We start from the raw sequence: 22630 nt of genomic DNA, 5'->3' as shown, positions 1-22630 counted from the left end.
ATTGCGTGGTTTGCCACATAATACCCAAAAGCAAAAAAGAATTATCTTGCTTTCTTATATTTTGCATAAAAATGGTGGAAACCAATTAATCGGTTAGTTAATCGATTAAGGAGAGGCGATTCATCGGGTTAAAAGGTTTCATCGACGCCCAGCCCTAAATGCGATAGAAGTGTAAGCACTTATCTCGCCAGTTCAAGCATTGCAAAACCGTGTAACGTAATCAAGTTTAGCTAAGAATAATTATTTTTCTTTCAGCATACTCACAAGCGCATATGAAGTGAAGAATAGCTGGTTTTCATAGAAACTGGAGAGACCAAGGAATTTCTTCTTGACGTTTGTTCTTAACGCCGCCAAATAGACCTGAATAAGTAAAATTATTTTGTTGGTAAAACAATAAGATATAAAGCACCCGAAGTATTTGATAACACCTTGTTATAACTTTGTGTGGGCGTCATGCTACTGCAGAACACTAATTGCATCACTCTCTGGGAATGCGTACGGCCTAAAAGTGACATCCCTGATATTCTCTGTATGAAGCTCTGCTCAAACTGTCTTTCAACCCACAATATCCATCAAAGGAGTTAGCTATTTTTTAATGTCTTCAATAATGCACCCAACTATAGCCTGCCCGCACAAGGTGAGGGTTACAATCATTACTGTATGCCAAGAAATCAAGATCAGCTTCTCGGGGACTAGATAAATCCTTATCGACGTTTACAAACATGTCGTTTTTTCTTCGTTTGCTAAGTATATATCAAAAGGAAGATTGCTAGCCAGAATTACTTGGCATAACTGCGAGCACGTCTTTTAGATCGCAGCTCTTAAGCGCCCGTTTACGTTTTGAGCGGCGTCGCCGTCGGCGTCGGCGTCCTCATCGGCTTATTCGCACGCGTTGCATTATGGAAAAATTTCACGCTAAATTTATAGGAAATATTTCCTCGCAACATTTAGCAGCCTCAGTTTTACCGCGGATTTTTGCGGGAGAATTGACATCACGTGACCTCAAAAACAATTCAGCTTCCCCGCTAAATTTAGCGCCAAATTTGGCAAGAATGTCCCCTTTAAATTAAGAGGGGAAATTGTCCCACTAAATTTGCCGCTAAACTTAGCGGGAATATTTCTCCACTTAATTTAGCGGAGAACTGTTCGTAAAATTTTGCGGGATATTATCGAAAATTTCAGGCTAAATGGGAGGTCAGCAGGCGAAGAGGAGGGAAGGGTACGGGGGGGAGGAGGAGGCTCATACCCCCTTCTCCGTACCCTCCACTGCTCCTCGTCAAGAGCTGCGCTCTAATTCGGCATTGCAGAGAATTGTAAACGTCTTTGATTTCTCGTTTCATCTATTTAGGAGATCACAGGCTTAACAAAATAAAACATTTGCGGGGACGGTCAAGCGATACAATCATTAGGTCATCACATAATGCACTGTTGTTTAAGAAGGTGTCTACGTTCACGTTTTAAGATAATGGATCATCGATGTTTGCGAACAACGTAAGGAGAACCTATCAGACGGTCATCAGAGGAAAACATTCTCACGCGGAATAATTATTTACGTTGCAAGACTTAGTAGGATGATTTGTTGCATTTAAATATTATGTGGTATCAATGCTTCTACAGCTCGAGGGGAATTGATACCGTTTCCTGTGTTAAAAAGTTGCACGTGGATTTTGTTTTAGTAATAAGATAATTTCCAGGCTTCAACATTTACTTCGCTTCTTTTTTTTCTGAACATTGACCGTTCACGTAGCCTGCGCTAAAAGAAGAGACACAAATCTTAAATAGAGACAATGACGAAATTGTGAAGTGGTCGCATGAGGAAGCTCGAGGACTAAAACGGGAAACAGCAATAACAGACGTTTTTGGTGAACAAGTGTCATTTAATTGACGTTTAGAAGGACTGATGTCACAGCCAGGATTGCTTCATCTATATTTTCTTTAACCTGCCTGTCTCTCCACTAGTAGAACAGCAGGCAAAAAAATGTGTTCTATAATATTCATTTTGCCCGGCAGACTGCATTACAACATCCCCTTCGAGACCGAAAGATAGCATCGCAATACTTAGGCAGACATTTTACACATATATCAATTTCCTCTAGTTAGTTTTCCCTTGGTGCTCTTCAGTGAATTCTGCTGAAAGATATAAAATAACATTTTTCAGGAACTTGTCTTTGTATGTACGACATTTTCGGGAATTACAACCAGGGTGTTGCATTCAACTTTTGTTGGATAAATGTAGCTCTCCAGTGCGCTCGATACAGGCAATCGACATTCAAAATTTGGCATTTTATATAGCAAACATAGAGCTTACTTTATGCTGTCTAACTCGACACAAAACTTGTTTCCATATCTCTATGTCTCTCTTTTTCAGTCTCTCAATTGTGCTTACGTACCATTGTAGATTTATTTATTCGGGACATTCGTAAGTGTCACATAGTGATTTCAAAAATTTGAATGAACTAAATTGTAGCCTTCTCAGTTGTATTCACCAAATGTGACTAGCTCATGCACAACCTTGGACTAACTACGTCATTGACTAAAATTATTACGGGGGCGGTGAAAATTACGGCTAAAGAAACAATCGGCATCTACTGACCAAGCTTAGTGCTAAGTCGCCCTGAGCTACTTAGGTGAAAACTAGCAAATCTTAGTCGAAGGTTAGGGATTGCTGAGCAAATGTTTAGCGGGTGACTATCGGCTTCGCGCCATGGCCGACTCGTATCACCGCTCACGGTCAGCACCAGCGAAGCGCTTACTGCATGTGAACGTTCTGAGGCACATGTAGAAGCAACCGCAGCAGAAAGTGTTCATGAAATGAACATGTCTCGAGTTCAGAGCTGCCTCTAAAACAATCTCAGCAGGTCGATGAACCAAGAGGGAGCTTCCCATTTGCGAGCGCTTTCATATTTTTTTTTTTATGTCGCAGGCAATGTGTCTTTTGTGTTGTCTTATTTGCCTGTTTTAGTGAACGTTCTAAAACCTTCTACTCTCCTGGACAATCCGGCTCTTATTATTAAAAGGTTTGTCATCATTGATATATTTATTGATTTATTCAAAATACTCCGAAGGCCCTACAAAAGAGGGTATTATATAGAGGAGGGACAGGTGCGTATGAATACAGAACATAAATCATGTAAGTAGGACTGCAAAACAAAATGAACAAAAAACACGCGAAAAAAATGGACAAGATAATGCCATGCGCGTGGCCGAGCGAGTGACTGCGTGGTCGAGTTGTTACCGTGTTTGGCTTTCGCGCGAAGGCCCCTTGTTCGGTTCCTGTGAGCGAACGATTTCTTTACCTATTTCTTCAAATTAGCGTTCTCGTAAGATTGAAAACCTTTCGTCTGATCAAGGTAGGAAAGTTCTACGCGCCGAACGTTCTACGCCGAATGTTCCAGAAACCCACGCGCGTACATAAGACACTCCGCGTGGCGTGCCGGGATCGGTCTCGCCCCAGCGCTCGATTCTGAGGCTTCGCCGACATCGACGCCTGCGACGCTGGCCTTATTTTTTTTTAATATTTTGCAGAAGTTCACCCCATTAAACGATTAGGCTTTCCAATTATTCGCCGGTAATCATTTGTCATTCGCGACATTTTGGTGAAGGTGCGGGGTGCCGTATTCTATACCTGTGGGACGTACCCTTCAGGAGATCTGTCGGGTTCGATCTTTTTCAAGCCCTGAAAAGCTGATCCCCGTTAACGAGCCCAAAACCCGAGCCAGCCGCCGCACCCAAGGACAGCCCCCTCAGTTTGGTCTTCTATCCGATAAGTCGAACACCAAGACGACGACAATATCTCAGCAAAACCCGTCCGCCCCTTCCATTATCTACCTGCCTGTAGATCCTCGTACGCCGACTCTCTTCCACGGCGAGACCCATGAGGGCTTAGAGGACTGGATCCAACGCTACGACATTGAGGCTCGCCCGAACGGATGGAGTGGGGAGGCCTGCCTGCGGGACTACTACTTTTCCTGGAAGGCACTGCGAGGCACTGGTTTGAGAAACACAAGGCTTCGTTTACATCGTGGGACATCGGTGTGGCCGAGTTGAAGCGGATGCTCGCTACCCAACAACGACGGGAAAGGGCAGAGGATCTTCGGATTCGAGCCAAAGGTCCCAACGAAGCTGTCACCAGTTTCGTGGAAGATGTCCTGCGCCTGATTGCACGTGCCGACCTACAAGCCACAGACGACAAGAAGTTGCGAGTCCTAATGTGCATGGGGAGAGAGAGCATTTTGGAGTCCTCGTTCGCAACCCGCCGCCAACCGTCGAAGCCTTCGTCGCTGAAGAAATGAACGTCGAACACGCCCTCCAAGCGCACGCTTCCCACTGCCGGCGCTATCCACGCATTGCTGTATCCACGCTGCTTAGCTGCGATAACGCTCCTGGTACGCCGGACATCCGCGAAATTACCCGGGAGGTCATCTAGAGGAGCTCCGAAGGTTGCTGCCATCCGCTAGTCATCCAGCGACGCCCTCCATCGCCGCGGCTGTCCGCGAAGAGGTCCATCAAGCGCTCCAACCAGAGGCTCCCGTCACCATTGTGGCACCAGAGGAGCCTACTCGGAGCTACGCCGCCATGGCCCGACGACCACCACAAGCTCCCCGCAAAGCCCGAAAGCCATCGCGACGCTACACCCCAATGCCGCAGTATCCTTGACGCCAGAATGAACAAGCCCAGTTCGTCCGCCCGGAACCACCCTCGCTCAGAAAGACTGACGTATGGTGACCGCCGGACCAACGCACGCTTTGCTATCACCAGGGGGAAGCCGACGACATCTACCGCGTGGATACCCCTACCGTCGACTTGGGATGCGTGCGTTCCACCCAAACGATTCACGCCCGAGGTACGGTGAACGACCCACGCCCGAGGTGTGGCTAACGCTCTTCCGGCATGAAGGATTACCTCCGACGCTTCTCCATCTCGGCGCCGTCTCTCCGCCGTACATCTCGCTTACCATCGTCACGACGTTCAGCGTCTCCAACGCCACGACCCCACCAAGTGAGCCTGTCTCCCCTGCGTCGTCGGGAAAAATAAGTGCCGCAACCCCTGGAAATGGCATTGTCGAAGACGACCGAAGTAAACAACCTTCAAAAACCCTGGAGCGGTCCCGCTTTCCCGACGCCACGCCTAACAACGACGCTTCTGCAAAGGTGCCCAACAATCTAAACGTTGTTATCGATGTCCACGACCCCTCGGCCCCAATGGATAACTGAGCAGACTATTTAGTCTTGAGTGGGGGGCCCTCTCGCCGCCCCCAAAAAGTCACGTCATTCTCGGCATGGAGTTTGTGTGTAAATGCGGCGCCGTAATCGACTTTGAAGAGATGAGGTTGAAGCTACGGACACCTATTCCGCCTCCAGAGGAACCCTAAATAACATCAATCGCCGTAAAAGTCGCTGCCGACCACTTGAAGCTACAGTCGTGATCAAGTGTGCTTGTACCCGCCGTGACCGACGCGGTTACCTGCGACGATTTTGTTCTGAAAGGCAGTATTCAATTGCTCTTGGGAAGAGAAATAGGCGTCGCAGGGTGGTCACTGCACTTCAGGGAGGGCGCACTGTGGTCCTTGTAACGAAGTTCCAACAATAAACGCGACACCTCACGAAAGGTGTCGCTGTGGGCACGTCGAGAAACTCCGTAACTCCTTCGAAATCGCCGCGATTACTGAAGAGTCCTCTCCATCTCAGCAAAAAAGTACATCGCCAGCGCAGCTCGATATTGAACCCAAGCTTCTAGTTCATAAACGACGGTAGCTGATTAACCTCCCTGCCGAATACAGCAACTGCTTTGGTACGTCGTCGAAGGTGCGCGAAACAGCCGTTGCGAAGCACCGCACGTTACCGATGACGACGCGCTCCCTGTGCATCGATCGCCGCACTGAGTATCCGTAAAAGAAAGGGAGTTCATCCAAGAGTAAGTGCAAGAAATGCTGAACGACATCATCCAGCCTTCAAGCAGTTCACTGGCCTCTCCAGTCGTACTGGTTTTGAAAGACGGAATGCTTAGGTTCAGCGTGGACTACCGGCAGCTGAACGCTGTGACAAAGAAATATGTCTATCCACTCCTCCGCATAGGGGACACAACACACTGGACCGTCTGCGCCACTTTCAATACTTTTCATTGATGGTCCTGGAGAGCGGCTACTGGCATATTAAAGTTGACGAGCGGGACAGAGAGAAGACAGCTTTCGTCACGCCGGATGGACTGTGCGAGATCAAGGTGACGCCCTTCGGACTATGCACGGCAACAGCAACTTTCCAGCGTGTCATGGACACCGTACTGGCAGGACTCACGTGGCAGAGCTGTCTTGTCTACCTCGACGACGTCGTTGTGTTTTCCGGCGACTTCGACGAGCACTTGCGATGACTCCAAGTTATTCTCCAAGCCATACGGACCGCCGGACTCACTCTCAAGCCGTCAAAGTGTCGCTTCGCCTATGACGAACTAAAGTTTCTAGGCCACGTGGTTAGTAGCGATGGCGTCCGGAGATACCCAGAAAGACTCGCGCCGTCGCGGCTTTTCCAGCGCCGGCAGACAAGAATGCCGTGCGAAGATTCCTTGAACTATCTACATATTATGGACGCTTCGTTCGGGTTTTGGCAAAAATTTCCGCCCCGCTCACGAACCTCCTAAAGGACGTCGAGAAGTTCGAAGGGGCCGAAGAGCAGCAGCAGGCATTCCTTGAGCTTAAGCGAAGACTCGAGACTCCTCCTCTTCTTGGGCACTTTGATCAGGATGCGGAAACCGAGATTCACACGGGCCCAAGTAACGCAGAACTTAGTCCGGTACTGATTCAAGTGCAAGAAGGCACCGAGCGAGTCATCTCCTACTCAAGCTGTACACTGTCCAAGGCGGATATAAATTATTTCACAACTGAAAAAGTATGCCCCGCGGTGGTTTGGGCAACCACGAACTTTCCCTATACTTGTACAGGAGTCCGTTCTGCGTAGTCATTGACCACCACTCGCTCTGCTGGCTTGCGAACCTCAAGGACCGTTCAGGACGCCCCGTAGTATAGAAGTCAGGCCTCAAGCGCAGCGACGCCGACTGCCTGCCAGAGCCCCTACCGAGACACCTTCCTGCAGCAACGACGAAGATGACGACGAGTGCTTTGTAGGCGCATTGAACACCAACGACATGGCACGACGTCAACGAGGCGATCCTGAGCTAAGCGCGTTGATCGAGCACCTCGAAGGACGAGGAAGTACTTTTCCCCATGTCTTCTGGAGAGCCCTGCCGACTTTCGCCATTCGACAAGGTGTACTTTACGAGGAAGACTTCGGAGACAACAACCTGCCATGGCTGCTGGTAAACCGTACCGGCCTTAGAGAGGAGATTTTTCAAGCCTGCCACGACGACCTGACGTCCGGACACTAGTCCAAGCTCTCAAAGACCGTTCACCTCTACACACGATCGCGCCACGAGTGCCAGCAACGCATGAAACGGCCGACGAAGTCAGCAGGTCTGCAGCCCATTGCTCTCCCGCCCGCACCATTCCAGCAGACCGGAATGTATCTAATTGGTCTTTATTCACCAGCGACGTTTGGAAACCGATATATAATCGTAGCCATCGATTATCTAACCTGGTACGCCGAGACAAAAGCCCTTCCGTTGAGAACAGCCGTCTAAGTCCCCAAGTTCTTCGACGAATCGGTTGCCTTTGGAAATGGCGCTCGTAAAGTATTTATTACATATCGTGGGTCATCATTCATGGCGGAGCTGACCCAGGAGATACTTCGTCTGAGTCAGACCGAACATCGCGTAACCACGGCATACAATCCACAAACCAACGGACTGACATTGCGGCTCAACAGTATCCTCACCGACATGATTGCTATGTACGTCGATGTTGAATACACGGCATGGGACTAAGTGATGCCGTACGTCACGTTTGCCTTCAACACTGTAGATCAAGAAATTACCGGAGTGACACAATTGCAGCTGGTATATGGCAGAAAGCTGACAATGATGCTCCCTATGACACAGCAGACGACGGAACTGGCGACGCCCAGTTGAAACCCAACGAGCAGAGGAGGCTCGGCATCTCTACAGGCTCCACCTCAGGACCAAAACGTGTTGACGGTCACCGGTACCATCTCTGTCGCCGCGTCGTCCACTTCCTACCCGGCGAGAGGGTATGGCAGTAGATACCGATTCGCCGGCGCAGTCTCAGCGAGATGTTAAAGCGGGCCATACAAGGTGCTTCGTCGAATCGAGGATCTGAACTACGATTCGATGCCCGACAGAACACAGACTTCATCACGCCACCCTCCACGACCGGAAATCGTCTGCGTCGTGCGCATCAAGCCGTACTACGCTCGATGGGAGCGGGAACTGCGTTTTTGTACTACGCTTGATAAAACTGTATTTCACGAGCCTCCGCAGTTTACCATTCGTTTTGTTTGTTTTTCTGCTTTGCTTTCGGGCACGTCGCATCGAGACGATGCGCTTTTAAAAGGGGGAGTTATGCCACGCGCGTGGCCGACCGTGCGCGTGCGTGGCCGAGTGGTTACTGTGCTTGGTTTTAGCGCGGAGGCCCCAGGTTCGATTGCTGGAAGCAGACCCCTCTTTCATATATTCTTTAAATTTAGCGTTCTCGTAAGTTCGATAACCTTGTTGTCTGATTGAGGTACGAATGTTCTACACGCCGGATGTTCTTCGCCAAATGCCTCAGAATCCCACGCGCGTAGATTAGCTACTCCGCGTGGCAGGCCGGGATCAGTCTCGACCCAGCGCGCGTTCCTGCTGTTTTGCCGACATCGACGCCTGCGACGCTAACCTTCCTCTATCTTGTTTTAGGCTCAGGATCACCCAAATAAATGTTGAGTTTTTTTCGGTTATTCGCCACCTCATCATTTGCCATTCGTGAAAATATATAGGTACAGGGAACTATAGAAAAAAAAAAAAAGGCTAGATGTTATTGTTAGTGCACATCAGTTCTTGAAATTTTGTTAGATCATCTTCAGTCGCTATGTGGGCTGGAAAAGTATTACAATCGAGTATTGTTCGCGGTATGAATGATGTTGCCTAAAGAGATGAGTGGGATGTGATGCGCTTAACGTTATATGAGTGATTCCACTGTGGAAAAGTAATGTGCCTAAAAAAAACTGTCGAGAGGCGAGTCATGATTGACATGTTTGTAGAACAGTGTTAGAAGAGCGAGTGATCAGCGATGGGATAAGGTACGATTGGGCATGATTTTTAATTCCGTGCACTGGAAAACGGTGAATAATTTGAAAATTAAATTCACCACAAGCTTTTTCAGGGATTTAAGGCTATTTATTATGTAGGACTGGTGAGGATCCCAAATCGAAGAAGTATATTAAATATTGGGGTGCATTAGGTTGATGTTTGAACGTTTTCTGAAGTGATCAGGAGCCTGTTTAAGGTTGCACCGGCTGAGCCCAAGTGGACGATTAGCAGATGCAAAAGTAAGATTAAGGTGGTGTTGCCATTCGAATTCATACTAACAATTAATATTTAGATGTTTATACGTAGAATGGACTTCTACCCCATTTTTATTTAGAAATTGTTCAGCTATGATTGCAGATAAGCAATTAGTAAATTTGTCTTGGATAGGCTAGTGTCATTAGCGAGGTTGAACACCATGTGATTATTCCGTCAAGATCCAACTGAAGGAGTTAGCTGTCGGTTTTAGTAGAAACGTTACGATAAATGACGCAGTCATCAGCGAATAATCGAACTCGGGAAGAGACGGAGGTGGGTTAGTAATTAGTATAGATAAGAAAAGGTAAGGGGCCAAGCACGCTGCCCTAAGGAACTCCAGACGTCACTTGAACAGAGGGAGAGTGAGAATTATTAGCGTAAGGGAACTAAAGCTTAGCTGAATGGAAAGTATTTATCCATGCGAGAACATGAGGTTGGATATTAAGTTGAGCAAGTTTTAGACGAACTCTGTAAAGTAGCATAAACCTGGATGCCATGACCTACAGATGAGTGTAAGCCCCGAATACATCCGGCAAGTTCAGTGTTACACAAATAACCCCTGCGAATACCATGCGGCTGTTTAAAGACAATGTTATGGTCCTCTAGGTAGTTCATGAATTGAGAATAAGTGGCGTGTTCCAAAAGCTTACATATGGTGCTGGCTCGTGAGATGGGTCGATAGTTTTATGTGGATGAGCAATAACGAGATTTAAAGATGGGCATTACTTTAGCTATAGGCCAGGCTTGTGGGATTAAACCAGTTTTCTTGAAGTCAGCGTGGCAAGTATTAATCAAAAATCGTGCGGAAAAAAAGGAAAAATTCAGAGTTAAGGCCATCAAAATTCGCTCTGCTGTTACAACTTACTTTCTCACAAGTGAACCTTTTCTGAAATTATTATTATCAAGGAACTTTTGTTTCCATTTCGATATATAAATGGAGTTAACGAGAAAAAAATCAGTGAGAACAGCCTGACGGAGCCTCTTGCTCCCTTCTAGTGGCATATAAGGAAGTCAAATTAAAGCAACAGCGAACAACACAGAGAAAACCGACATAACAAAGTAAAATACAAAAATCAAACAGGTCTCATAAATCGATTCATTCGTTTTCGCCCCACATTAGTTCAGTTTTTAATTCCTGAATTGCAATAAAAATAATATCAATGTTATTTTTATCAGGGTGTTCAATATTGTAGGAAGTGTTTGTTTGAGTGATTGCATTGAATAGTTGTTATGACACAGTGGCACAATCCAGTGTTCCGCCGACCGAGTTGGGTAGGAAGTTTCATATTCTTTTAGCTCCGCAAGGTTTACTAAACTACCTCAATTTCTTTTAGTTTCTAACTTGAAACTGATCACGAGTCTATACTTGTACATGCTGTAAACAGAAAGGATGCTATTTTTTATGAAGAGTCCCTGGGTGCTAGAGTCGTAAGAAGCATTCTCAATGAGACATACCTATTGTTTTGCAGTATGAGTATTTTTGGAGATTTGTGCGGGTGGTGGTGCCCTAAACTAGATAATAATAATTCGAGTCAGAAAAGAATAAAGTCTGGCATAAAAGAAACTTAACATTTCTCAAAGGTCATTGGACGAGAGACTAGTCCAATGACCTTTGACAATCAAGTGCGTGATTCATTTATATGATTATCCCAAAATAAGTATTGTTTGAAAATTACACCTAAGCTCTTAAAATTATCAACAATATCTATATACTTTGCATTCAGGACAAGGGTCTTGGTTCTAGAAGCAGTTTGTTTTTAGGCCGGAAGACGTTTGCATTCGTTTTCCTCGCATTGATGTTTAGCGCTTGATAGAAATGCAATTAAATGGGCAATCATAACCTGAAATTGGAACCTTAACCCTTGTTGGTGTTAGACTGGTGGCAGGTGATAAAACCCGTTTGCTCTACTGACGTCTAACCTCTGGTTAGCTCAGTTGCTAGAGCGGTCCACCTGTAATAGAGAGGTCCCGGGTTTGATACCCGGACCAAGCGGATTTTTTCGGTCGCGTACCAGTCACCTAGCTGTGTTTGAAGGTTGGTGTTTGTCCTTTGTCCCTCTTGTTTCCTTTCTCCAGGGATCATTTTCGTCATTTATGTTTAGTGCGTTACCTGAGGACCATTTTTGCAACGCTGTTAGAGTCACGCTCGCGCAGCTGATAAGCTCTCCGCCAGTTTCGCCAGAAAAAGATTCTCGTGTAATTCGCGTATTTTACGAATTTAGTCGGTGGATTTATGTTTACAATATTATTAATGTATATATTAAACAGTAACGGCCCTAACCTGCTTCCTTGTGGTACACCCGATATAATTGTCTTTGTTGAAGACGCGAAATCATTAAGATGTACAAACTGTTTACGATGACCTAAATATGAATTAAGCAAGAAAAGTGCTTGAGCTCGAAATCCGTAAATATCGAGCTTTTTAGCAGTAAAATGTGGTTTATATAATCAAACGCCTTTGGTAAAATCTACGAAAATGCCATGGGCCAATTTCTTTATTTCAAAACTCCGTAAAATAAATTACTTTTGTTCAAGCAATGCAAGTTCCGTTGATCGATTTTTTCGAAAGTCGAACTGAGCATTAGTAATTATTTCGTTGTTAACCAAACACTGAGATACCTGAATATGTATGATTTTCCTATGCCCTTTGAGAATACCGGAAGAACAGACATAGGTCTGTAATTGCTTATGTCGTTCTTATCTCCCTTTTTGTACAGCACAAACACTTCCGCTCTTTGCATGAGTTGCGGAAAAACACCGATTGAAAGACAGAAGTTAAAAATATGAGTAATACAGGGTAAAACATACTTGACTGGTATAATCTGCATATCATCCGCATTACAACTATGACTGTTCTTTAATTTCATAAAAACTGTAAACACTTCCGCGTCAGTGACTGGATGTAAAAAAATAGAGTCGCTATTTCTAAACGTCAAATTTTTTTACATGCGTCGCCGCTTATAGCTACGTTGGGGTAAATTTATGAAATACTCACTAAATACGTCTGCTAAAGATATGCCAGTTAACTTGACGCCGGCAGAAGAAATGCTTTATATGTCATTGGAGCGCTTACCACGCCCGACAACCGCATTTTAAGTTTTGCACATAAGCTCACTGCGGCCTGCTCAAGATCTAAAAGATTCATGATGGTAACGCTTCCTGTCCTTTTTTAAGTCCTTTGTTATTTGATTACAATAATTTTTAAATGTATTGAGGTCATTGGGATCTCTTGTCTTTGTAAACTTTTTATAGAGAGCGTTTTTAATATTTATTCTTTCAAGAATGGACAGTTGGACTAGTTCGTAATAATCCACATTGAAAAGCAGCGTGAAAAACACACGGACAAATAGGACACGGACACTGCCGAGAATGTGGTTGTGAGCCAAGATTCAGACACTAATGTGCGTTTTAAACACGAAGATCAGCTATCGAGGGAGTTAGTAGAAGCTTACCGCATAGCAAAACGAAAACCCGGGTGCGTGAGCCAACCATCCGTTAACCCAGTGGACAGTGATATATAGTTTTTGGACATGGGTTGACCAGATATTTAAAGGGGCACTGACACATCAAAATCATATTTTTTTTTTATTATCCGAAACGATTGAAAACGATGCCGGGACATTACCCTCAAAATTTGAAATTTGGGAATTCAGTATTTGTGAAATAAAAAAACAATTTCCAAATGCCGAATTCGAAGTTCCCGCGCGATCGGCGCCGGTGCCTTGACGTCAAAAATTCCGGAGTCCTGAGAGTCCACTTTTTTCCACCACTCCCTGCTGTTGCCATGGCGACCCAAAGCGAGGAGGAAAGGAGCGAGCGCAGGCGTTGCGGCGGACCGGTTTTGAGCGGTGTCGCCTGTTTTCCGTTGGAGGATACAAATCCAGGAGACAGCACCACAACGAACTCCGGATTTTTGGTATTTCAAAAAGAAGGGCCGTAGTGCGTTCGCAATTGCGTTAAAAAACATGTTTTAGGATTGCCGTAATTAAATGTTATAGAGATGTCGCCTACAAAGCTTCTAAATTTCTTGATTCTTGACGTCACCGATCAAAAGAAGCGAGGAGGGGAGAGGCGGGTAAATCAAACGCCAAAAATAAAAAGGCGCGCGCGCGAGCGGTAAAATTTTTTTTCGCGATGCGGTTTTTTTTGCGTGTCTATGACTGCAACTTGTATCGTTTTAGACAATAAAAATAAATACGACCTTTGGGGTGTCAGTGCCCCTTTAAAGATCGAGATTGAAGATCGAAGAAAGGAGAAAGGAGGAAGAAGACGCGATGACCTATACCCTGTGATGATGTGTTTTCGTGTGCTGGTGTGTTTTTTAAGTTGATGTGATTTATAATGGTGCGCGCTAAATGGCGAATAACTGGTGGAAGAGGAAAAGGAAGAAGCAGTTCTCGCGTGAATTTCTATGTATATTTTTAGAATAGATGGTTGATAGTCAGCGCCCCGTCCTGTGTGTTCTCTTCTCTTTGTCCGTGTGTTTTTCATGCTGTTTTTTCAATATGGAATATTTATTCTTCCGAGTAAGTCTACGGTTACCCAAGGTTTCCGAATCCGCTTTTTTTACTTTAATTATTTTTTATGGAAAATGAAAACTGCAAAGGCTTTTAAAGCGCTCCCAAAATAAACTGTACGCCTCATTGGGGTCTCCATTTTCGAAAACGTCGTCGCAGTTTGTGTTAGCTACATTCTGTGCAAACCTCTCCAAACCGTCCGGCGTAGTACACTGGACTGTCACAGAAGGCACTGGCGCTTGTTTCGTTATACAGCTGGTTTTAACACACATAAAAATAGGAAGATGATCGCTAAGGTCGTAACTTATTACTCCAGACCTTACATTGCTTTCCTCGTAATTTGCAATGAACAAGTCGATCAAAGTTTCTAAAGTAAGATTTACCCTAATTGGTAAACTAATTACGCTCTGACAACCATTCATGATTATTAAGTTCTCTAGTTCTCGTTTTGGAACAGTATTATTTAGCATGTTCACGTTAAAATCACCACCACATATAATTTTAGTTTATTTTCATTCTAAAACTCATAAAGAGCACTTAAAAAATCCAAACAGGGAGCCAAAACGCCATTGGGAGGTCGATAAAGGACAGAGATAATACTGTGCTTAGTTCGCAGTGACAATGCTTCATAGTCCTTAGTAATTACGCTAAACGTAGGCAATAATTCGCACTCAATGTTGTCCTAAATCAAAATTGACACGCCTCCCCCTCGGCCTTCAGTGCGATTGAGACAAAAAGATTCGTAGAGCGGTAGCCTAAAAACATCAGTGTATTCCATGTACCAGGTCTCGAAAGACATGATAATGTCAAAATCAACAAACTCAGCAAAACAAAAACACTCAAAATCAACGCTTTTAGTTTTAGCTGATCGAATATTAATATGCAGACAACGAGTCGAGGAAGAAAATATTTTTCCAATACATGTTTCAAACTGTGACGGTGATACATAATCTGAGACTGCCATGATAGAAAAAGAAACACAACCTAAAGACTGAGAGTGGTTTTAGTACCAGCATTTAGTTCAAGTCCAAAAAGTCATTTTCGCTCCTTAAAGGAGTAGCACGGTCACCGGCTTCCTTCCTTACAAATATCTTCCCATTTCGGTGCCACGCGAACTGATAATTATGCTTCCTTGCCCACTTTTCGTGGTCCACAGGAAAGCCTTGCCCTCCTGAATCACGTTTTCAAGCAGATACTCGCTGTCTTAAGGTCGTTTTAGGCTACGTCTCTGATCAAACCAGTGATCACGAGTTTGTTGTTGCGCAAAGCGCGCAGTGATTCCAGGGATTTTATCAGGGCTGGAAGAAAGCCTGTGCATCGAAGCTATGTCAAAAAATGAAAGGACGAGGCGTCCAATGATCACGTAATTATCGGAAAGCCCGTCTAGAATAATTATGTCAAAACATCTGTAAGGATAGTTTGCTAAAATAAAATCAAAAATGTTTGAATAGGTGAGAGAAAACCATGTGAGTTGAGTAATTAGTTGAGGTAATGAAAAAGCCTAGGCACGACTGAAGAAAGGCTTGCGCCTCTGAATTGCTGAACGCAGCAGATAGTGCAGTTCATTTTATGCCAGGAAAGTTAAAATCACCGAATATAATTAGGGCACTCTTAAAAAAACGCGTAAATATTTTACTCACAATTGAGACTTCAATATTTTTTTTATCGTAAAGTCCCTATTCAAAGAATGTGGTTTGAATACCTATCATTTTACGATATTTCCGCTCGTAACTCCTGACTAGAAAATCAACCACTTGCCTAGGGCTCGTGAACCATGACGGGCCTAGTCGCTTCTTGAGAGCTAATTCTTCATTTATTTCGCGACTACATAGACGTGTAACTAACCTTAAAGCAGGGCTAGTTTAGCACGCCTGGTGAATACGGCTGTCTATTGGCAACCTATACTCTGAATTTATTTTAACTCCAATTCCTATTTGTTATTATCCAGAGCAAAGCAATCACCGCGCGTGGATAATTTATTAAGAAACTACAAAGTATAAATACACAACTTACATTATAGGCTACTCGTAATCCAACGTAGTCAGGAAAGTGAACCGGACACCATGCTTCGAATATAAACTGTAAGTAAATATGAAACGTGTTATCTTGACACTTCTGCAAACCAACTTTTACAGCAATGTCAATATTATATCGCATTCAAGGTTATCGTTTTGCACCGGTTTTCGCTGTAGTTTGTGGCTGGGTTCGCCGAACCTTACGCACTAGCAGCCGCTAACCTGATTAACTTATCATCTGTTATAGAATTGAGTCCTCCCTGAAACTTACTTCCCTAGCGCTTTAATAATTTTGTAATTGTATATCGTTCTTGGTAACAAAATGTCGAGCTTCTATAGTATGAGCTGCGTGGGCACGCGCACCAGTTCGCTCGGTATTCTTATCGGGGTACAAACATTGAATAAGGTAAAGCCATTAAATATTGTGAAAGTTTACATGGTTTACGGCAATATCGCACTAGATGTCACCAGCATGAAGGATATTTTAAAGTGGTAATCACTAGTTGAACGCCGAAAAATGTTCGGGTTAGAAGTTTTATATGGTATATACACATATAGCTATTGCCTTCTAATGAGTCTAGCGATGTTTTCTCAGGAACCTTTTTATATATCAGGGAGGGCAGACCACCAGACCAAAATCGGACCCGAATTCTTTTGGCGTACCGATATTTTTGTTTCCGAAAACAATGGAAGAATGGAATAGGATGGCTATTGAAGGATGTGTTTGACGTTTATACAAGTTTGTTTGTGTTTCGATGTTTTTGATAGAAATTAATGTGCTATGTACTCACCCCTGCCATAATACCGAACGGCGATGCTGGTTTCTATGTAAATAAATAAGAGCTCCGGAAGCGTTTTCCGTCTCGCCTTTCGGAAAGGGAACGATCCCTCTGTGAGGTACACTATCATGGCATACTACTGAGCGTTATAGCTTATTATATGAAGCATTATATATTTATATACAAATTGCGGCTGAATAAAATCATTAATATAAATCAATTCAGAAGTGTACTATAGATATAGTTGGAATTAAATCCAATTAGACATGCTCTTTTGAAACCTATCTCACTCAGTGCACCAGATTAAAATATTATGTTATATTGTATGCAACTTTCTTATATATTTTGTTTTGTTATTTTACCTCGTCCGCTAGGTCGCTCTCCGAGAGACCCAGGTCTTTCGGATCTAGAATCCCCTTCTGAAGACATTTGGAATTTGTCAAAAAATGTGTTCTTGTATAGTTGGACCAGAGCTTTGGAATTTCTCTCTTTGGTTGGCTGTTAAATTTATCTTTCTGTCGATTTTCGGCTGAATACTCGTCCGGCAACTCATTCTGGTTATAGTAGGTACTTCCATAATCATATTCGTCTTGTTTAATCTTTGGACGCTTGTAATCTAAATCTCCACCCTCATATGATGGCGCATGGTCCTTATTTGGGTTCCAACTTGGAGTCGTGAATCGGTCTTGAGTTTCCACGGGCGATGAGGTATGTTCCCATTCTTCTTCCTTGTCATCAACAAGGCGGAGAGCTGTAATAAAGATGTATACGTGTTAAATAGTGCGCGACTGGCAATAGCTAGTTTCAGTCTAGCGTACTGTGAAAATTGGTGTCCTGCTGGCGTGTGCTGAATCCGTGATTCAGAGCTTCTGCATGAGGTCCCTCTAGCAGCGGAACGATAGCACATTGCTGCACTATTTTTTTTTGTTAGCACAACCAGATAATGTTTAAAGCGTACGCTGATTAATTATCGTTTGCTAAATTAACTCAACACAAAAACAATGCCTCTGACTAGAAATTACGATCCGCTTGTGTTCACTTACATAAGGGGCAACAGTGTTTTTTCTCGCGATCTGGGTGTTTTTGTTGGTCAACCCTTGAATTTTAATTATTATTTTCTAATTATCGGCGGCGCCTCACTTACGCATGAAGGCAGACATTTAAAGAAGCATAGTGAGATAGATTTAGAAGTGTGATTTGTAAAAAAAAAAGACATTGGAAAGGTTTTTTTTTTTTTGTGTGTGTGTGTGGATTTAGTTCGGAATCCTTCATGTGGTTGAGTAGAAAACATTTTTGGCCCTAAGTTTTCGCGTCATCTTTGGCAAACTACGTTGCTTGGCTTTTCGTAAGCTACTACGCCGCAGAGAAGCAACTTGCGTCCACTTTAAATTTTTTTATCTTTTTGCCCAATCCCTCGCTTTTGTAAAAAAAAAAAAAAAAATTGCAAACTACTATTATTTGTTGGCGAAATTACGTTGTTCAGCTGTGTCCAATCTCACATGGATACCTCGCTTCTTTAGGACGTCGGATTACCAATCGCAACGGCCAGTCATTCGCGACGGAGCTGAGGAACGAAGTTGGCGCTACGAAGGCAACTGACAACGACGAGACTGTTTTGTTTCCAGAGGGCTTCACTCCTTTCCCCGTTTTACTGGTTGTAGAGTTCGATTAATTATCTTTTGCTAAGTGAACTCAAAACCAAAAGAATGTCTGTGACTAGAAATCGCGATCCGCTGGTGTTCACTTGCACAATAGACAACGGTATGTTTGCTCGCGATCTTGGTATTTGTGTTGATCCACCTTGAATTTTAACTATCTGCGGCGCCTCCCTTAGGAATGTCGGCGCGATATCACGTTACATAGGACAATTTTCTTTCCCTACTTGCCTTCTGTTGATTCGCCACTTTTGTTGCACATTGCTTCTTACAACTGGAAACAGAGTACTAACAACAAAGACGAGGAAGGTGTAGAGGAGCCCAGCCTGCACCTTCCTAGTTGTTTTTTTATTTGTGCGCTGTTTACAGTTGTATCAAAAAACCAAGTTGCCTGCATAGCCAGCTTAATCCACTGTTTGTTTTCATGCTCTCTTGCAATTCAATCGTTCTTACAGTCCTTTTAGCCACCATTGGTTTATATGACACATCACCACTAACGAGAATGCGATAGAAATTCAAGAGACATCATCTACCTATTGTAGCCGTTTTTAAGTTACTGAATGCTTTACGAAAAGTTTAGGATCATTGTTTAGCTTGTCACTGAAACTTGTGGTTGCTGTATTCATTATTTTAATTAACTGTGTACAATTACTTAGACCATATGCTGTTTGGGGATACATAAAATAAGGATTATCATTAAAGTGTGACGATGATTCACAAATAGTCAATGCTGGACGTGCCTTTCTTATAAGCCCGCTAGCGAAATTCGTAGGCCCAACATTTCTTGGTTTGCTTTTTCTTTAGAAAACTTAATGCCTTAAAATGCCTAAGCAGGCAAGGTAGGGTCAAATTTTGCCTTCTTTGGCCATGGTTTTGGTGCCTTGGCACAAATTCGCCAAACAACTACCAAAGTTACGCTTTACTGCTGGTAGTTTACCTTTGATCTGGCATCGGTTTGCCTAAATCGCCACACAAGTACCATGGCTAGACCTTATTCCTGGTGTCTGGGCCTTCATCGCAAAACACGTGCCCGATACATGCCTCACTGTTAGTTCTGTTTATAGATGGCACCATTGGCTCAACTCTGGCACTTTGGTAATTAAGTGGCGAGCGAGAAAAAATCCACAGAAGTGTCAGCGCAAAGTACTCTGGCACAAACGCCTTCGAGCAAAACCGTATTATGCTAAGGATAGCTTCCTAGGATATCCGAGTGTATGTCAAGTGAGAAAGCGCCATACAAACACAGGTACAACGAGGTAGACAGACAGGGGTAAGCTTGCAACTAACCTTTATTCGAAAAGGCATTCATATTGCAGCGCGCGCAGCTGACCAAGTAGGCAGCGCGCGCGTGGCCTAACGGTTATGGCGCCTGCCTCCCACGCTAAAAGCCAGGGTTCAATTCCTGGGAGCGACGTGTATTTTGTTTATTCCTGCAATTTAGTGTTCTGAAAAATTCGCGAATCCTGTTGCTGGTTCGAGGTCCGAATGGTTCTACGCGTCGAATTTTTTACGCCGATTGTTCCAGAAGCCCACACGTGTACACAAGGGGTTTCGCGTGGTGAGCCAAAGTCAATCTCGCCCCAGCGCTCGATCCTGCGGTTTCGCCGACATCAACGCCCGCGACGCTCTGCTGTTATGTTTTGTTTCCGTTTTATTTTGTGCACAAGTTTGCCCCATTAAACGTTTAGTTTCTTCAGTTATCACCAAACCGTCGAATTGTAGCTTCGGTTCCGGCAGCTCTGACCTCTTTGTGATTCTTAAAATTGTCAGAGCCATTGTCCGGGAGGAACTTAGGAAGCTGGTGTCGGCAGCTGATCGACCAGCTCCGCTCTCACTCACTGAGCTCGTCCAAGAAGTGCAACGAGCCTTTCAACTGGAGGCTCCTCTCCACACCGCTGAAGAACCAGAGGTGACCTACGCTTCAATGGCGCGACGGCCGCCACCGGCTGCCCGAAAATACACGTCGCCACCTAGTCGAGGATTCCAAACGCTGCCGTATAGCCGACGCCAGGAAGATCGGGTTCAGTACAGCCGTTCCTAACAAGCAGTGCCAAGAAAGACCGACGTCTGGTGCACAGCTGACCGACGACCTTTGTGCTACTACAGCGGTGAGACTTACCACGTATACCGGAGGTGCCCATACCGACAAATGGGCCTACGAAGGTTTGCGCCAAACAACCCACGCCCACGGTACGGAAAATGCCCTCGCGACATTGAGGAATACCTCCGTCGCCCTCCGTTACAAGGAAGCGCCGTTCCCCGCGGTTTTGTACGAACACTGCCAACCTTCTCCATCCGACAAGGTATGCTCTACAAGGAGAACTTCAGCGACAACAGCACGGCGTGGCTGTTGGTGGTCCCTTCGAGTCTTCAAGAAGAAATTTTTCAAGCCTGCCACGTTGACCCGACGGCGGGACACCTTGGTTACAGCAGGACTCTTGCCAGGATACGCGAAAAGTACTACTGGCCCAAGCTTGCGAAGACAGTGCACCACTACACCCGATCTTGCCACGAGTGTCAACGACGGAAGAAGCCACCGACGAGACTGGCAGGACTTCTTCAGCCTATTGCGCCGCCATCTGCCCAATTCCAGCAAATCGGTATGGATTTACTCGGACTTTTCCCACCGTCGACGCAAGGAAACTGATAGATCATCGTCGCAACCGATTATCTCACGCGGTACGCCGAGACAAAAGCCCTTCCATCAGGAACGGCTGTTGAAGTCGCGAAGTTTTTCATCGAGTCCATCGACGTTTCTTGGGAGGCAATGCCTATGCGGGACATAAATGACAGCAGAGAAGAGGGAGAGCTCGGGCGCTTGCTGAGCTGAACTGCGACAAAAGTCCTTCGTATTTTTGGCGCTGTTTCCCTATTCGTAACTATGCTTAACCACCTCGCCCAAATTTCAACGGTGCTGAGATCTCATGGCTAATTGAACCCTAAAACCCTCTGTTTTTTTTATAATTTTAATTATTCGTCTAAGCAGATGCTACACTTATAATGTAGGTGCACTGAGTACAATATTTTCAAGTCTCCAAATTATCTTTCTGATTGGCAAATTGAAATTTCTGTGATTCACAGTTATCTAATCCCTTTAAGATATACATTTAATTACATATGAGACGAAATATAAAATAAATATTGTTCACATTTTCTTTGACCGAGGGCTAAACTTTATCTCAAATGTGTATGTAGAATATAAAAACGCGTATCTTCGGATTGTCCCTGGCCGTAGAAAATGCCGATATCTGATTACCGTAACAGTCATACTTGAGAGGATAATGCATATAGTCGTATTTTCCTGCGAAAAAAAAATTAGACTTAGATGCGACCTAATTAAACTCCCGATTTGTAAAAGAATGTTGAGAAAATAAGGTAGTCATTATGGTAAACCTGGGACTCGTGTAGGAATGGAAATGGCGAGGTTCCTTGTTCAATACCAGGACCAGGCGGATTGTTTTAGTCGCGCACCAGTAACCCGGCTCTGTTTGTTCAAAAATTTATGTTTGTCCCTTTGTCCCCCATTCCCCTTCTCCAGGGATTATTACGGTTCTTTTTGTCCAGCTCGCTTGCTCCTTTGCATTAATTTCATTACCTTCATAACCTTAAAATGTAGTCCGTTCACTCTTGTTGGTGTTAGGCTGCTGCTCCGTTTGCTCTAATGACGACCAAATCCTAGTTAGCTCAGTTGGTAGAGTGCTCCACTAGAAATGGAGAGGTCCCTGGTTTGATATCAGCACCAGGCAGATTTTTTCAGTGACGTACCAGTCACCCAGCTGTATTTGGAGATTCATGTTTGTCCTTTGTCCTCCTTGTTTCACATCTCCAGGGATTATTATTGTCATTCTAGTCCAGCTCGCTTGCACCTTTGCATTAAATCCACTATCATCAAGGCAACGCCTCCTTCCTTCGCGTTTTCCGTTTCTCTCCTTCGCATTTTCCATTTTGCTGCCACAGTTTTAGGTTTATTATCATGTTCAGCTTAACCGGCTTGCCTGCACTCAGACTATTTGTGCGGTAAGGTAATATTTGTACCGAAGAAAGTGTCCCGTTGGCAGGCGTGGTATGCCCATATAGAAGGCGGATGTTGTCAGCTTCCTAGACGTGCTTAAGTTAGAAAAAAAACTCATCAAAATAAAAACATAAAAAGTGTATGACAAAAAAGTTCCCGGGATACATGCCCAGACCACGCATACCGTTACTAGCTACCCACGAGT

The 22630-nt window shown here is 44.4% G+C and overlaps 1 protein-coding gene across 1 annotated transcript in view; it reads right to left on the bottom strand.

Moving 5' to 3' along the window:
• Positions 1-240: 240 nt before the first annotated feature.
• The window catches only part of LOC120843394 (neprilysin-1-like), a 105496-nt gene continuing 83106 nt past the window's right edge, over positions 241-22630 (bottom strand). Inside the window, exons 15-17 of the mRNA XM_040214764.1 lie at positions 17121-17509; positions 15978-16043; positions 241-360 (exon numbers count right to left, since the gene is read on the bottom strand). Coding sequence (XP_040070698.1) covers positions 241-360; positions 15978-16043; positions 17121-17509 — 575 coding nt within the window. The remainder of the gene's footprint in view (positions 361-15977; positions 16044-17120; positions 17510-22630) is intronic.

The sequence above is a fragment of the Ixodes scapularis genome, unplaced genomic scaffold (assembly GCF_016920785.2).
Source record: "Ixodes scapularis isolate PalLabHiFi unplaced genomic scaffold, ASM1692078v2 PGA_scaffold1__304_contigs__length_218370807, whole genome shotgun sequence".
Taxonomy (NCBI): domain Eukaryota; kingdom Metazoa; phylum Arthropoda; class Arachnida; order Ixodida; family Ixodidae; genus Ixodes; species Ixodes scapularis.
This window is presented reverse-complemented; position numbering and strand designations above follow the sequence as displayed.